We start from the raw sequence: 16,847 nt of genomic DNA, 5'->3' as shown, positions 1-16,847 counted from the left end.
ACGCTTCACACTAAGGTTCCATTTGTTATATTAGTTAAAGGGGTGGTTGACTATGATTTCACTTTTCTAACTGTAGTTAGTGTGTAATGTTGCTGTTTGAGCATAAACAACATCTGCAAAGTTACAATGCTCAAAGTTCAAAGCAAAGGGAGATATTCTGCCGTGCAAAGGCAAAAGACCGTAACTTCGTTTTTGGTCGAAAATTAGTTATTTATATTTTTGGCACATTCAAGACCTTCTTTATCATGTGGATAAGTATCTTGAATAAATTCCGTTTATTTTTCGAGAAAATAATGATTTGTCTTAACAGTAACTTCCAAAAGCCCATGAGAATCCAAGGCAGAACACCGTAACATCAGTTACCGCTCTTTGGCTTTGTTTTGGAACGCTCAAATTACGAGTTAGTTACGGTGCTCTGCCTTTGTTTAGCCGCGCGTCAATATGAACGAAGTTACGGTGCCGGTGATTAATCAAATAATGCTACCTACCAGATTGTAAGGTTATCTGCCTTTGTTTTAATGTCCATTAAAATTAAAATTACGGTGTATCCTGTGTACTTTGTACAGCTGCCATCAGTCGCTCTAACTTCTGATGTCCTCAGAGCGGTCAGAACATTTAGTATGGTCTGCTCCATCGACAAACGTGCGATTACGATCGCGAAGGATTATGCAGAGTTGACAGAAAAACGTTACACATTGCCGTATCAGATGAATACATCCATGAATTAAAGCTCGCAAACTAGCTGGCAGAGTGCCAAACCTTCGCCTTCAGCCCCGCCCTAAACGCGGTCGAGTCAACGCTGGACTAATAGGAGGTATTTTGTCATGTCAAATGTATTAAAAATGCCATCAGAATGCAACCAAAGCACAGGATAGCAATAAGTAGATGGCTATAAATAATTGTAAATCATACAAAATAAATGCCATGATCACTAGATTTTATACAGGTGTGTACTATAATGATTTTGTTAATGGTGATCAGCAACTAAATATTGATAATGTGGAAGTTACGGCCTTTTGCCTTGGTATGACCTCTCACTTTTTGCTGACAATACAAAGGCAGAGTACAGTAACTTTAAAATAGTGGTCAAAAGTCAAGTTTGAGCTCAAGATTTTTTATGTATATAATTTCCATTACTAAAACATCTATTTGCCAAATTTCCAGTGTCCTACCTATAATTAATTAAGCGGGACAACTAAAAATCTTTAAAGTCATTTTTCTCAGTTCCACACTCTAGCGACTTAAGGTCTTTTGCCTTTGTAGGGCAGTATTGTCTTTTAAAGAAATTGCTTTTTAAGGACTACAACAAACGGCTGGTAGAAAGGCCCCCCCCCCCCATCCCATTTTTTTTTTTTTACATAAAAGGCAAAAAGTTTTTGAAATTTTCAATGCATGTCTGTGTGAGTGCAAGCTGTTGAAGCTCCGCCCCCTGTGCTGGGAGCAGCAGCTCATTTGCATTTAAAGAAACAGACACAAAACAGTGTGTTTTTACTCACCCTCAAAAAGTAACAATTTTAACATGCCATATAAAAATATCTGTTGGGTATTTTGAGCTAAAACTTCACACACACACTCTAGGGACATCAGAGACTTATTTTACACCTTGTGAAAAGGGCATTATACCACCCATTTAACATGAACTAACAATAAAAAAATACTTTAAAGCATGTATTGATCTTAGTTAAAGTTAATTTCAACATTTACTAATACTTTGATAAAATTAAAAGCATGATGTTCAACTGTACTGTAAAAAAGGCACATCTGTGGTCAATATAAGTTAATATAAGTCTTTCTAGTGTAAAGGCCCTTTCACACCGGATGCGTAACGAAAAAGCGAATAGTTCGTGTGCGAATAGTTCGCGTCAAAACCCATCACATGAGCTGCGTAAACACGGTCTCTCTCTCTATCTTTGACGATTAGCTTTCTATCCCAAATGTAGTTTAGCCTGCTAGCCTACACAGCACAGGACTATACGACGACGAAAACTATCACACAACATACTCACAGTCGTGATAACCGAGTTGGTTGGCAATGCTACGCCACACAATCATTGTCCTTGTAGTATATGATTGGCTGAAGTCTTTTCTGTCGCCCCAAAAGAAAAAAAAAAATCGACATCGAAACGAAAAAAAAAAAAGTAGTTTTTTCGCCGCAGCACATTCGCGTTCGGTGTGAAAGCACTCATTACACAAACAGCTGATCAAAAAATAAAACCATCGCGCGAATTATTCGTGCGTAAAAATCGCGTCCAGTGTGAAAGGGCCTTAACCCTGGTGTAAAAGAAGAACAGGAAAAAAAGATGAGCAGAAACACAAGCACTACAACTGACTTCCAGCCTCAGCCTTAGATGCAATCATCTGAAGATAAAAGAAGACATTAATTCTCTCAAGATCTGATTAAACAACTCCAAAAACAGCATTACCATCTTCACTCATTACAAGCCAGACTGACTTTATTTCTGTTGACGTCTACAGAAGCTCTTATTTAGAATTAACACAGGTTTAGATGATGTTGTATTGAAATCTTTCATTTGAAATTGCCATTATTGTGATCAGTGTTTGTCTTAGTTGGGCTATTGACCTTTGATTTGTCTCAATTTCGTTTTTTTTTTTTTTTCGTTTTTTTTTGTCACCTGTGTGTCTTAGTCATCACTGACAGACTCAAAACAAGGCATGCGACAGGAAGCTTTTTGTTGATCGTTACCATTGTTGAGAGTCGTATTCTGATTTTTGATGTCTGTTTCTGAATGATACAGTAGGTCAAAACTTTTTTGTGCTTGTTTTAAAATCATGCTGCATCCCTGGGTTGATAATACATAATTTAAATGTATTAATGACTCCACTTCATGATGATATTACCATCAATAGTTAGCCAACATCACCTGAAATAATTTATAGTTATAAATGTTTGCTCAGAATATTATTGTGACAATGACAAATAAATATCCTGTGTATTGTTTAACTCCAAAAAAATGAAATTATTCTGAAATAATGAAGGCACAAGTTTAGCTATAGTTGACTTAATATAGTTTACTTTTCATCTACCTTTGGTGTTTGTTTTTTTCTGTACCTGTGAATTAAGAAATCAGAATAGACAACTTTAAGAACACCAATTTCTTTCATTTAAAAAGACAATACAAAATCCAGACATTTTTACATGAGCATAAACAAATTTCAAGTGCAAATACCATTTCCCATTCCATGAATCATTGTGGCAAAGTCATTTCTTTTTCTCAAAAAAAAAAAAAAAAAACATTTTGAAAAAGAAAAATGGGGAAAAAGACAAAAGACAATAGAAAAACACAGACCAAAAAAAAAAAAAACATTCAACAGCAACATGGATTGATCATTTATCGATGTTTGAAATGGGTTTGGTAGAGCAAAGACAAGGGGAAATTATAAAACAAAAATAAAGCAGTCACAGACCGCCAATGACACTGACTAGTTAGAACAGCAAATACTCTGCATTTCTTTTAGTGAACATTCAACAAAACATTAACTACTTTGCCACAAACTTTCCATCCAGGCAATCATGGCTATTTCACATATGACCCATCCTTTAAATTTCACGGAGACATCCAACCTGCAGTGCTGCAACATGTTTAGTAGTATGAACTGGTTTCTGCAAGTGGGGCAATATTGACAGTTCACTTCTTCTTGGGTTAACCCAAGGTGTTTTTTTTTCTTTTCTATTCTATCATATTTATACATTTAAACAATTATATTAGTGACCATTGTAATAGATGACAAAATGTACATAATACCTAAAACGTCAATAAATGCTTCATCAAATGACCCACACACATTCAGTTCGTTTCAATTCTGGATTTTAGGATCTAGTCTTGAGGGTTAGACTTTTCTGCACTTGAAAAAAAATGGCCTGGGACATTCTTGTGTGTTTGAATACAGATTAACTTTAAAAAGAGGTTGGGTCAAGGGTTACAAATAGACACGTTTGACCACATGTGGAGCCAGCTTTTCAGTCAACAACACAACTTTGTCTTTTTTTTTTTTCAGCACAGAAATAGTCCCAAAACATTCTACGCAAGCATGTAAATGTGCAAGTACTGTATGTGTCGCATTAGATCTAACTTCTTTATCGGTAAGTTTCAGCTACTGAGATCTTGTTTAGCGCGTTAAAGTCGACATGTATCTGGTTTGGAACAAACAAATGAATGTAACTATCGTCTCGTTGAGTCCCGAGGCTTGTTACCATCGCAGGAATGCGTGTTTATGTACATTGGACGACTTGCGTAGAGCGTTTCTGGCCTTGATGCTCGATGTCTGAACACACCCTCTTCTGTGTCCGCATTTGAAAGGGAGGCTAGTACAGCGGAAAGTTTCTAAGTACAAGTTTGGGAGAACAACTTGTGTTTGGACTTATCTCTCAGACTCCAATTAGTCTACGTTTATTTCATATTTACAATATACAAAAAAAAAAAAAAAAGAGACAACAGTAAACTACCATTTTGACCAGTCCTTTTCTGGTTACATATAAAAACTGGGTATGGTTTGACCTTCTCGAAGTTTGGTTCTTTTTCGCATGTGAAGGGCTCTACCTATGAACACATTCATGAGGAATACTAATTCATAATTAATACAGGAAACACTCATAAATGTCGACATCCACAGGCTTATCCTGACACTATTTGCACTTCAGGCACTTGCAAGCAAATCTAACCGCGGTCCGGTGAAACCCAACACTTGTAACCTGAACGCTGCTTCTCTTTGGGTCCTTCTATAATGTGCAAAACAAACTCAAAACACTGTCATTTCATCTTGCTCGTGACTGAAAAGTCCATCCACGTCAAACCCCGTGCTTTACGTTTATCAGTGATTCATGTCTGCACTATGAAATCATTTCTTCCAACCTGTGAAAGAGTTCGGCCCCTCGACTGCTCTTCTCTGTAGGACATTTCTTGAATTAAAGTGACGTTTCTGAAGAAGCAGCAATTGCATGTCCTGCAAAAAACTCACAGAAATGAGTGTTAACAGTCCACCGTTCTCAAAATCCCAACCGACCTTCTCATCACCCGAGCCTTTCCAATAACGCACGGTTTGTTAAATTAACTTGAATATTAGGAAATAGACGAATATGCAGTTGACAATAATACAATCTGAACTGGCAGACCTTAACGAAACATTACTGTTTTAACAGCATGACCTTTAGCGATTACATGTATGCTCTAGGAGCTCAAATATAATGTTTTAACATTGTGAAATGCTTGATATGAATTAGATCTTACCAAGAGCACACTAAAATTACAGATATACAAAAGATTGTACATTTATTCGGAGAACTAGCAGAGTTTACGACGGCTGGAACTTGGGGAAAGCCTATTTTTTTTTAAAGCACGATCACAGCTAGCTCCAGTTCAACAAGTAGATTTTCTTTTCTTTGACATGCGCCAACTTTCTTTTGTCTGTACAACACGCTCTTTAACTCAAATCATGTCTGTGAAAACCAGGCGTGCGTTTAGACTCGCACGTCGCTCTTAACGGGAGGAGTGGGAGCACCCAAACCGTCGTCTTCCTCTACGGGACGCCTCAGGACTGAGCGTGCAAACGTTCATACGACCGGACAAAACCATCATGGACACAGCACAGAATGGTGACGTAGAGAAAGGAAACACGTTCATTGTCTCGATACGACTGCGTTACATGTAGACTACACAGAAGCTTTTTTCCCCTCGGAGGTGACGGACAAGAAAAAGAAAAGAAAAGGGTAAAGTGAAGTGAAACATCTGAAATCTGCATAGTGTGGTTGTGTGTGTGCTGTTGAATATGTGTGCGCGTGTGTATTTCCTTTAAATGTGTGTAGGATCCCGTTGACTCAAGGCCAGGTGACTGGAGGTGTGTGGATGTGGACGGAGCTCTTGGATTATTTGTACGGGCGCAGGAAAGCGGAGACTTTGCTGTGGATGAGACGTATGAATGAACGCGGGAGCATCTCCGTGGAGTCCCGGGTGGAGTACTTGTAGTAATTGTTTGGATGAGCCAGCACGTCGAACAGAGTTTTAATCAGTTTTTTATCCTGGTGGGAACAGAAAGGAGAAAGATCGAATGAGACTGGCATGAAATGGACATCATTTAAAAATCGAAATGCTTTCGTCATGTACGGTCAGTGTATAGAAATAAGCAGTTTAAACAATCTTAACATTCCTTCAACACAATTTTGCACATTGAGTCCGATTCTCGTCCGAAATTTCCGCACGTTAAAAAATAAATACGACCTCATTTTGTGGCCATCACGTACACACTGCTTCCGAAACTTTTGTCCGTCATAAAAAAATTCGGATCGTGTTCGATTATCTGCGTTTTGAGAGGTGTTTAGACAATTCAGAGCCACTGAATGACGAAAACTCAAAAAATGACTCCATTTTGTATTGCTTTGCCAACTGACTCAGTGTGCGAGGTTTATGTGCGTGACAAATTTTTAGGATGGCGAATACGAAAAAACAATTTTCGTATGCGTTTTTTCGCATTCGCCATCCTAAAAATTTGTCACGCACAGAAACCTCGCACACTGAGTCTGATGCGTGTTAATTAGTCAGTTAAAACTGGCAAAGCAATACAAAATGGAGTCTTCAAGCAGTGAGGATGATTTTGTTGTCCTCTCTCTTCTTAAAAAGAGAAAAAGAATGAGGAAATATTGGGTCCATCCAACAATCCTGAGATTGCGTACAGAGGAAGGAGAGTTCGCTGCGGGATTATCCCAAGTTTACTTCAGGATGTCAGTGGCTCAGTTTGGTGCGATACTGGAGCCACATGTTAAAAAGAAGACCACCAATTTACGTGAACCAGTTGATCCTGAACAGTTCTGGATTTTGGCGTTCGCTTGTACGGTGGCTCTGAATTGTCACAACACCTCTCAAAATGCTTGCTACCGATGTGAAAAATGATCCGAATTTTTTTATTACAGACGGAAGTTTCGGAGGCAGTGTGTAGACGTGATTGACACAACGTGAGGTCGTATTTATTTTTTAACGTGCGAAAATTTCGGACGAGAATTTCGGACTCAGTGTGCAAGGACCTTCAGTCTTCCAGTGGGAAATGCACTTTTATTTAGTTTTTAGCATATTTAGTCAACCTTGTCCTGTTTTCGTTTAGTCAAGTTTTAGTCGACTAAATGTCTGAGCAATTTAGTCTAGTTTTAGTCAATGAAAACTTAGTCACATTTGCATAATGGTTAAATTGATAATCATAATTATTTTGCTTAAAATTATGATCACAATAATTGTTGTCAATTGAGAAATGTATTTTTACATTTTTATTTTTTATTTTTACACAAATCAAGAGAATGTCAACTCATGCGCATTTATTTTACCGCATCTAGGTTTTCTGATTTATTATAGGCTATTTGTCACATAAATGAATCTACATTATGAAAACAACATCATAAAACAAGAAACTTCTCTCAAAAATGAAAACAGTGAAATTCCTAATAGTAATTGCAAATTACAATATAGTGAGATTCATGTTTAGATTTATTACAATTCATCACTGAGAAGGTCTGATCTCAGATTTAATCGCAGCAAACACCGAAAGCGGCTCGTGAAGCAACACAGAAAATGTATCCTTTTAGGAGAAAAGCTCTGATTGGAGGATTTAAACTCTTGAAATCTGACAACTGCAAGCATGAAAGCTCATAAAGGCTTTGGTCTGTAATATTTTCTCGACAAAGAGTTTTTGTTAAAGCGATATTGCATGTTGATATAGTCACAGTTATCGTTTAATGACGTTGGCGTCGTCTCGTCATCGTCTCAGTCATGGAAAAAAGGTCGTCATAGATTTCGTTAACAAAATGAACACTACTCGCAGAAACCCTTTACACTACTTAAGGGTTCTGAATAAAGAGTAAACACTCTTCACTAGTCACAAAACTAACCTTGAGTATTTCTTGATGGTTTTCAGAGGCATAAAGTCTTCCATCTCTTACAATGTCTTCAACCAGCTGCTCGTAGTCTTCTAAAGAAAAAATAAAAATCATGCGCATTTTAGTGACAATGAATGTCAAGAATGGACAGAAATCCACCTAAAATCCACCGTACCATCATAAGTGACGTAAGGGATCTGGAACCCGCGAGCGCTGTTGACGTCGTTGGATTTGAAGTTGATCCAGAGGCGGCGAGATCGGGCCGTGAACGCGATCGGCCTCTCGTATGTCTGACATGTCTCATAGGTGGTGATGGAGGTTGCTGACCCTGAGAAGAACATTTTTTAGTGTTTAAATCAAAGCTTAAGAAACCATCACCACTAACATGGAGGAATTAGTCCCGATAAGTCAATATTTCAAATGTCTTTTATACAAAGATTAGATCCTTCATGCATGATAACACTGTTTGATTACTTTCAGTACAACATACTTAAAGAGTAAAAGAGTTTTTGACACTAATATAGAGTGCAACAGTTGAGTTCAGGGGAATTCATAGGGGAATTGATTTTTAACGATAACGTATAAACTTTTAAAGACAGACCTACTCTGAGCTCCAAGGTTGTTAATTGATGATAAATATGACTTGCTGAAGCCATCAGTTTGCATTATTTCAACTTATTTATTTTAACAGTGAAATTCCTGGTGAAAAACTACATTACCCATGATGCTGTTCAGAAAATTCCACCAATCAGAAATTTGTGGCAAGCAAATCTCGGCAAAAGTTTTTAGCTCCACCCACTCCCATGAAGAACCACGAATTACATAATCAAGTCAGTCTTGATACGCTCGCTCTCAAAACTGGTAAATGTTTGTATCATTCGCAATGCTTCATGGGATTGTAGTTCCTTCCTTCATTAAAGCTGTTAAGTTTTGCCCAGTTTTCAAATACTTTTTTGTTTCAAATAAAAGTTAGTAATGTTGATTCGTTGGTTTTTGGTTGGTTTGGATCTTAGCTTATAATGCTTTTACAAACACTTTTAAAATCTCTATGGGAAAAATGAATGGAAAAAATACTTCCGTAACCAACGCCACAGAAAAAGTGGATACACCCTATAAAGGCTAATCCTGGAAAAGCACAAAAACGTACAGTTCTTCCTCATGACTAGGACGTCTCCGCACTCATCCTCAGATGGGAGGAAGATCTCTGGGACCACGATCAAAATCTTGCGTTTGTGAGGAGGGTTGATGGTCCAGACACACTCTACATTGGCTGGGTAGTTTCCTGGATAGTTGGGGGACTCTATGTATCCGATGAACTCGCCTATTTCACCTCCACATTCCCGATCTGAACACACCAACAAATAAACAAAAAGATCACGTTACGGTAAATTTCTCAATAAGAACATTTACATGACTTTATTATTATATTAGAGATATGAACATTTTGGCTGATACCGATACCGATAATTCTTTATATTTGAAAGTCGACAACCGATATATTGGCCGATAAATCTAAATCCAAATTTTTATATAATTTTTGAGAGCCTGATTACAAAACTAAAAGTCTCGCCTATATCACAGACTTGTGCTGCACATGTTGTACTTTTTTTCCTTTTTTGAAGTGATTCCAATCATATTTCAAGCAATTCAAAACCATCATGTTGAACAGTGCGCATCTGAAGCGTCTCAGCTGAAGGAAATAATCCATTATTTATCAGCTTCAATATATCAACCAAATTTTCTTATCGGGCTGATAACGATAACATTAAAAATGAACATATATCGGTGGCTGATATATCGTGCATCCCTACATTTTATTCCTTAAATGCTTGGAATGTTTTATATTCCCTGTTATTTCAATGTTTATTTCAAGAGCATGATGAGTTTAAAACATTTCTTCTGTGACTTGGTGAAGATGAATTTCAACAGAACCATATGATAGACACTGACCCTGTAGGGAAATCTTCACATCACATGAACACAACAAAGCATCAGTCCAAGTCCCCAAACAGATGCGTGTCCTTAAAGCACTTTGACAAACTAAGGATGCATATAATTAACTGCCAAATTTGTTAACCGATCGTAAGAATTTTGACCAATATTTATAATTACAGTAATTTAAAAGGACTATCTGTAAAATTCAGAAACCCTTGTTATTAGTGACACCGGTGGCTGTTATGTGAACTGCAGCCAGCAAATCTCTTTTTTAAAATTTCATTACAAGCTGTTCACACATTGACAATACAAAAAGCGATTAACACATGACAATTCTTGCCTATAGCCCCTTTAACAAGTAAATATATGGCCGCAGATAAATTCAGTTGACACTTCACCTTTTAGTGATGCATTTACACAGTTCAGTTAACCATATTCTATAACCGAAATTACTCGATTCTATAACCAAATTAACTAATGCTGCAGTTATGACTGTAAAAATAAACCAATTCTTATGGGGTAAAAACATTTGTTGGTATTTTTAATAGGTCACAGATGGGTCCATTCTAATTTAAATTTAATTTAACGTTCTAATCTTGTCAGTTAAGAGCGTCGGCTATCAGTCCGGGACGGAAAAAACATTTAAAATGAGGATCCCAATGACAAAACACATAATTTCACTCAAAATGCCATTTGTTGATCTGATGTTGGTTTTACTTCGAGAGTTTCGGTCAACTTGTATAGTGATAAGGGACTCATAAGAAGTCCACACTTGTGCTTTAGGATGAGCGGACTCACTCTTGCATTGAGAGACGCTGATGGCCCCGTCAAAGTCTGTGGTGGTGTTCCCAGGGCAGGAGATGCAGTAATTCTGCCTGAACTCAGCCTGGTACGTTCCATGAGGACAGCGGATGCAGCGATGAACTGAGGTGTTATAATAATGACCTGGAGAACACAACACTACACACACACACAACACAGATGTCACATGGGCTGATTTAGCATGAAGCTTCCCCTCACACACACATGGACTATGAGAGTCTAATTTTAGTAAATGTAAGACTTCATTTGTCCAGTTTTTATGGTCTAATCAAAATCTGAACTCTATTACACTTGAGGAAAAGACTTGTTTTATATGGTTTTGTGAGTCAAACATTCATTGCTGGTGTGTATGAAACGTAAAACCTAAACTATTTTCTCTTACAAATCTACACACAAACATAAGCCAAATTAATTTTGTGTTAACCAGGGTTATTATAATTAATTATAACTATAACAACAACAAAAACTAGTAAACAAAAATATTATAAAATACTAAACTTAATTTATTTCAATCATTTGCCAAGGCAAACTTGATCCAAAACTGAAAAAAAAAATATATTGAAAAAAAGAAAAGAAAACTAATAAATATATAACAAAAAATTTGACTCAAATTTAAAAGCTAGGGTAGGCAACTTCGGAGGCTAGCAATAGCAAGCTAGCGAGACTCTACAGAAGATAAATGTAATTTTTTTTTTTTTATCTTTAGAGGACTTATTATTGATTGCTATCAGGATGCGAAGAGTACGGTGGCCCAGTAGTGCACAAAACAATGAAACAAAAATAAGTTAACAACACTGTAGGACAGTGACCATTAGGGGGAGCAAGAGAGAAAGGAAAGGGGATGAGTATGTTGGCAATAGGGAACAATAAAGAGGTATGTGTTCATCTGATGTGATATGCACTACAAACACAACAGAATCAAGCTCGGACTCAAGGAGATTTCATTGTATTGTGTAACAAAAAGTGTTTATAAAAAAACATTGCCTACCTCTTTAACTAAAAATTGTGCACCGTGTTTTTCTCCAAACATCATGAATATATTACAGTAGTTTTTATGCACACTGCTTGATGTGAATGTGTCAAAATGCCTGACCTTTGACCTCACAGTCATTGAAGGAGCTGGCACCCTCTCTTTTGGTACCGAGCCCGCCTCCACAGGGGAAGCAGAGAGTTCGTCCTGGGTCGGGCTGGTACGTTCCCAGGGGACACAACTGACAGGGCTTGAACCCATCGCTGGAGAAATAGCCTGGTGGACATTGACCTATAAAAAGACAAAAATTACTTTACTTTTTGATTTTCTCCACATGAACAGATTGTATCATACAATTACAGATTCCATTGATTGATGTCATTCTCAATATACACACACATATCACCATTAAAATATATTCTGTATCTATAATTAATAAAAAGGTCCTTGCGTCAAGTCAAGTCACCTTTATTTATACAGCGCTTTTTACAATAAAGATTGTTTCAAAGCAGTTTTACATTGATAACAGGAAAATAATGCAACAAAGTTTGTTTCTAGAGGAAAATAGCGTCATAGTCCAGATTAAGTAAGTTCAGTGATGGATCATTTTTGTTGCAAAAAAGAGAAAGAGAAACAGAACAAAGTTACTTCAAGGTTTTACAATAGTGGATTCATCATACGATACAATGTCACATACTTTTAGTTGAACACATTTACATCCATTATCAAGCAGAAGGCACATGGATCAAGGCTGGTCACCTGCACATGACGTGATGTTGCGGGCCCCTGGTGGACCATGGCGGTCTCCTCCAGGGCAAAGGTCACAGGCCAGCTGACCTTCACGCTCCTGAAAGGTTCCAGGTGGGCAGTGGACGCAGCGCTCCTGCTCTCCATGGTAGTATGACCCAGGCAAACATCTGACTGAGAGAGAGCAGCCAGCAGGGGGCAGCAGTGAGGACGCTGACATTGACTTTGAAATTGAACTCTGAAGACCCTGTAGTTTCACATTCACGTATTTCTATTGCTTTAAATGTTTTATGAATTACTTTTTTGTAGACTGTCTCTGTTTACTGTATCTTGTTTGAAAATGTACTTTATTGCCTTGCTCTACGTTGAGTTTCTGTCTTTTTTTTTTGTGTGTGATACATGTATCCCATGGAATCTTTGTTCAATAATAATAATAAAACAAACTCTGCAGTTTCATGCGATCAATGCAAAATGCTCAAATTCGTCTTGCAAATATTTACTAATAAGCTAAACTTTGCTTTAGTCAGTTCAGTCAGTTATTCCGGTGTCACTATTGTCCTGTGCATTGGGTTACAAGCAAGCCTATTCATTTACTAAAACCAAATTTAGCATTTTAATCAACAACTACATTTTTTGTGAACCTTTTATCAAATGTGTTGGAGTATCGCAATAATAACCTATTGTGAGTTCAGTATCATGATATGTATCGAATCGTGACATGAGGGTATCATTACACCCCTAATATCCATGCAAGTCTCAAACCATCCTGAGTTTCTATCTCTAGGAGATGCTCTTGCTCATTCTTATCTGTTGATAGTATCCCAGCACGCAATGTTGCGGTTTAAAAGGCGTCTAATAGCCTTGTTTTTTGATGTCTGGGCTGTGTTTGGACGGCTATTAGACGTCTTTAAAATGCAAAATTGCTTGCTGGGATGTTTTATGATATAGCACCCTTACATTCATACATTTGGCAGTGCTTTTATCCAATGCAACTCTGCATTCAATACATTTACATTTAATTCCCCAGGAATCAAACCCATGACTTTGGCGTAGCAGGCGCCATGCTCTACAGTTTGGGCAATAGGAAGCCCTTGCATTATTCAAGGGGTTCATGAATAACAGGCCCCACTCACTCTTCCGTTCTTACCACAGCGGCCGCTGTCTTTCTCTCGGCCCGGTCCGCAGTTCTCCTGCCTCAGTGCCGCCTGCGGGAGCTTCTGCGCGACCTCGTACTCCAGCCCGGCCACACGGATGAGGAAACGCTCCTGGTTAATGGATTTTTTCAGGGCTTTAATGTACGACTTCATCTGCTGCTCCATGCGCTGCCTTTGACACATCATGTTACAGCTCCCTACAGGAGAACAAGATGAACGGCATGACTTAAAATGCAGTGCACTTCGTTCATCCTGTGCAGTTGTCGGTTCACTGCAAAAAATGTTCTTCTCAGGATTTTTGTCTTGTTTTCCAGTACAAATATCAACAAAACATTTACCTGAGGTGGAAAATTACTGAAGACAGTGAGTCTTGTTTTCTGAAAAATGTATAAAATTTCCGTGACTTTATGCTTTAAGTGTAAAGTCACTTAATGTTGAGAATCATTTTTTTTTTTTCGAAAACAAGACTCAATTTCTTTTGTCATTTTGCTTCTCAAGTAAATGTATCTTGATTTAAAGGCATAATATGTAAGATTTTTGGATTAAAATCTCCAAAAACCACTAGAACAGTGTTATATATGTTGTTGACTTGTGTACTTATATTATCCCAGATGTTTCCAAAAATGTTTAAATCCAGAGAATTAAGCAATTTTAACCAGGACACGGACCGTGTCATTGCGTCGCCTGTCTGACATCATACCCGCGTTACCCTCGATTTCAGATTTTTAGTTTATTTTGCAGAAACCATGGAAACACCAAATACGCTTTAATATATTGTTATAATAGACAAGGGAACAACTGTTTGGATACATTTACAGACAGAAAACTAATCATTGTTATATAGCTCAACACTGTTAGTCTTATTGTTTGAATCGCTTGTTTTCTAGCTTTTCCCAGAGTACCGTGTTTTTACCATGTTCTGCCTCAGAGACAACACTATTTTGTCAAGTGGCTAACATAACATAATCAGATGTAGCTTTATTTTTAGGAACAGTAATGCAGCATTTTCTCCATCATACAATATGTTTTAAAATTAATTGCATGCATTAATCCAGCATTTATTAATATAATATTCTAATGTTGATCTAGCTCACTGCAGTGGGCAACAAGTGTCTCATAGCAGCCGCCGAGCGAATGCACAGAGTAATGTTATAACATCATTTTCAACAGGCAAATGTTAATGATAAAACAGCGCTATGTTACGAAGACGCCGAAACGACGTCTGTGGCATAATAAAAGTTCTGCTGCTGTCGAGCCGTATCTCGCGCTCGTCTCTCATTAGCAATCGCTCCAGCTCTGCTTCATACTACAGTAACGTTAATAATCTCAGCTATGAATATTATTTCTGCCCGAGTCCCGTCAGATTTCTTTCCACCGGTTGTGAGGTGAAGACGACAACTCCCATGATTCCTCGCTCAATCTCGCAAGCTACGCCTTGTTTTGAATAGGCGACCTCTAGTGGCGAAAAACTACATATTGCGCCTTTAAGAATGTTTCGATATTTGTACTGGAAAACAAGACAAAAATACTGAGGAAGAAAATCTTTTTTTTTTTTTTGCAGAGGTGTTTATTTTAGGTGAGGATATGAGACTCACCGGTGGTGTCCCCGGGCTTGACCTCGGCCTCCAGCTCCAGAGTGATGCGTGTGACCTCTTTGCTTGACGGGTTACGCGCTCGACGACCTTTGGACTTCTTAGACGAGTCACACTTCAGGTTAACAAATGTGACCAGGCAGTTGTTGCATGGTTGACCACCTACAAATCAAGTTATTATTCACAAAAAGGGCATTTAAATGTCAGTTTCACATTTCGGAGTGACATTGTTAATAGATTAAGTCATTAACCGTTTTTAAATATATTGCATGGAATTTAGAATGTGTGAGATCTAAAGAAATAGTTCACCCAAAAATGAAAAGTGTCATAATTTACTCGCCTTCATGTTATTTCAAACGTATAAGACTTTGATCATAATATTACCAGTCCTCAAGTTTTCTAAGTAATCTCTAGTCACATCTACTAAGTGGTAGTAAGTTTTATCAACTCAAAACTGATGAGCTAATTTACTTGCTAAACTTAAAGCAATCAGTTTCCACAAGTTTTCTAAGTGAACTCAACTAAATACATTTTACAGTGATTTAAAGGGAATTATTTTTCTAATCCCCTTAGCAGACATTTTATTCTTGTTATTCATCACTTAATTTTGATGCATCAGAAAATGTAGGGGGGGGGGGGGGTTGGACTGATGGGGCAGTGAACCCAAGGTCAGTCCTAGAGCTCCTCCTGTCCGATTTTAGGGAAAAATCGGGTCCATCGGAGACCTCCAATGCAATTCTTAGGCCCAGAGAATAAACACAGACAGTGTCAGAGTAAAACTATATGCACAATAAGATACACTGGTGTTTTGCCAGATGAGAAGTTTATTCTATGTATCATCTTTTTACTACTTTAATTAATTTTCCTCTAATAACTGTGTAATTTATCTCTTTTAATTCCTTTTATAACTGTTTTAATTTCCCTTGTTTTTATTTTGTGCTTATTTTCTATGCAAAGCTCTATGAATTGCCATAGTGTTTAATTCCTTTCTATGTAAAGCATTTTGAATAACTGTTTTAATTTTCCTTGCTTTTATTTTTGTGATTATTTTTATTCCTCTCTATGTAAAGCACTTTGAATTGCCATAGCGTATGAAATGTGCTATATAAATAAACTTGCCTTGCCTTGCCTTGCCTAATGTAATTTTGCTTCTCAAGTAAATGCATCTTTCGTGATGCATGAAAACAATGAGGTTTGTGTATGTATGTGAGTGGATTATTGTTTAGATGCAAATAAAAGCCTAAATTAAAATGGTTCATAATATAAAATGACAGTATCTTTTTACAAGACCTGGATCATACCACTCAATTCATTTTAAGATACCATTTTACTTATAACCTTTAATGTTTTGGTCACCTGGACTTTTTATATCTTAATTTGTGTTTGGAAGATTAACCAAAGTCTTACTGGTTTAGAAACGACACGAGGGTGAGTTTTCATAATTTTTGGGCAACTATCACTTTAATGTCCCACATATCATTGTTTATGTAGCAAAACAAGAATGCAACTCCCTCTACTAAAACCTTATTCCACTACAGGGACCATCAAAATGATATGGTACCCTTCATTTCCTGGGCCCTATGACCTCTGACCTGGCCCGATCTGTCTGCCGTTGTCCTCTGCTCTCCCCTTATGCTTCGGGTGCAGGTAGCATTTGGCGTTCTTGATCCGAAAGGATGCCGTCTGCTTCACTGGAGGAGCCTGAGTCTCTAAACCAAACAAAGAGGCTTTGACACACAACTCAACATGAT

The 16,847-nt window shown here is 37.6% G+C and overlaps 1 protein-coding gene across 3 annotated transcripts in view; it reads right to left on the bottom strand.

Moving 5' to 3' along the window:
• Positions 1 to 1,842: 1,842 nt before the first annotated feature.
• Positions 1,843 to 16,847, bottom strand: part of scube3 (signal peptide, CUB domain, EGF-like 3) — a 128,173-nt gene continuing 113,168 nt past the window's right edge. For 2 of the 3 annotated variants that reach the window (XM_081385744.1, XM_081385745.1), the window contains 10 exons: positions 16,689 to 16,805; positions 15,100 to 15,258; positions 13,498 to 13,701; positions 12,363 to 12,524; positions 11,727 to 11,894; positions 10,610 to 10,771; positions 9,024 to 9,221; positions 8,052 to 8,204; positions 7,889 to 7,968; positions 1,843 to 6,034 (listed from right to left, as the gene is read on the bottom strand). In XM_081385744.1, the coding sequence (XP_081241870.1) occupies positions 5,882 to 6,034; positions 7,889 to 7,968; positions 8,052 to 8,204; positions 9,024 to 9,221; positions 10,610 to 10,771; positions 11,727 to 11,894; positions 12,363 to 12,524; positions 13,498 to 13,701; positions 15,100 to 15,258; positions 16,689 to 16,805 (1,556 nt within the window). In that variant the 3' untranslated portion in view covers positions 1,843 to 5,881. The remainder of the gene's footprint in view (positions 6,035 to 7,888; positions 7,969 to 8,051; positions 8,205 to 9,023; positions 9,222 to 10,609; positions 10,772 to 11,726; positions 11,895 to 12,362; positions 12,525 to 13,497; positions 13,702 to 15,099; positions 15,259 to 16,688; positions 16,806 to 16,847) is intronic. The other variant, XM_081385746.1, reaches the window with a different exon arrangement.

This window comes from Scardinius erythrophthalmus, assembly GCF_964197995.2.
Source record: "Scardinius erythrophthalmus genome assembly, chromosome: 15".
Taxonomy (NCBI): domain Eukaryota; kingdom Metazoa; phylum Chordata; class Actinopteri; order Cypriniformes; family Leuciscidae; genus Scardinius; species Scardinius erythrophthalmus.
This window is presented reverse-complemented; position numbering and strand designations above follow the sequence as displayed.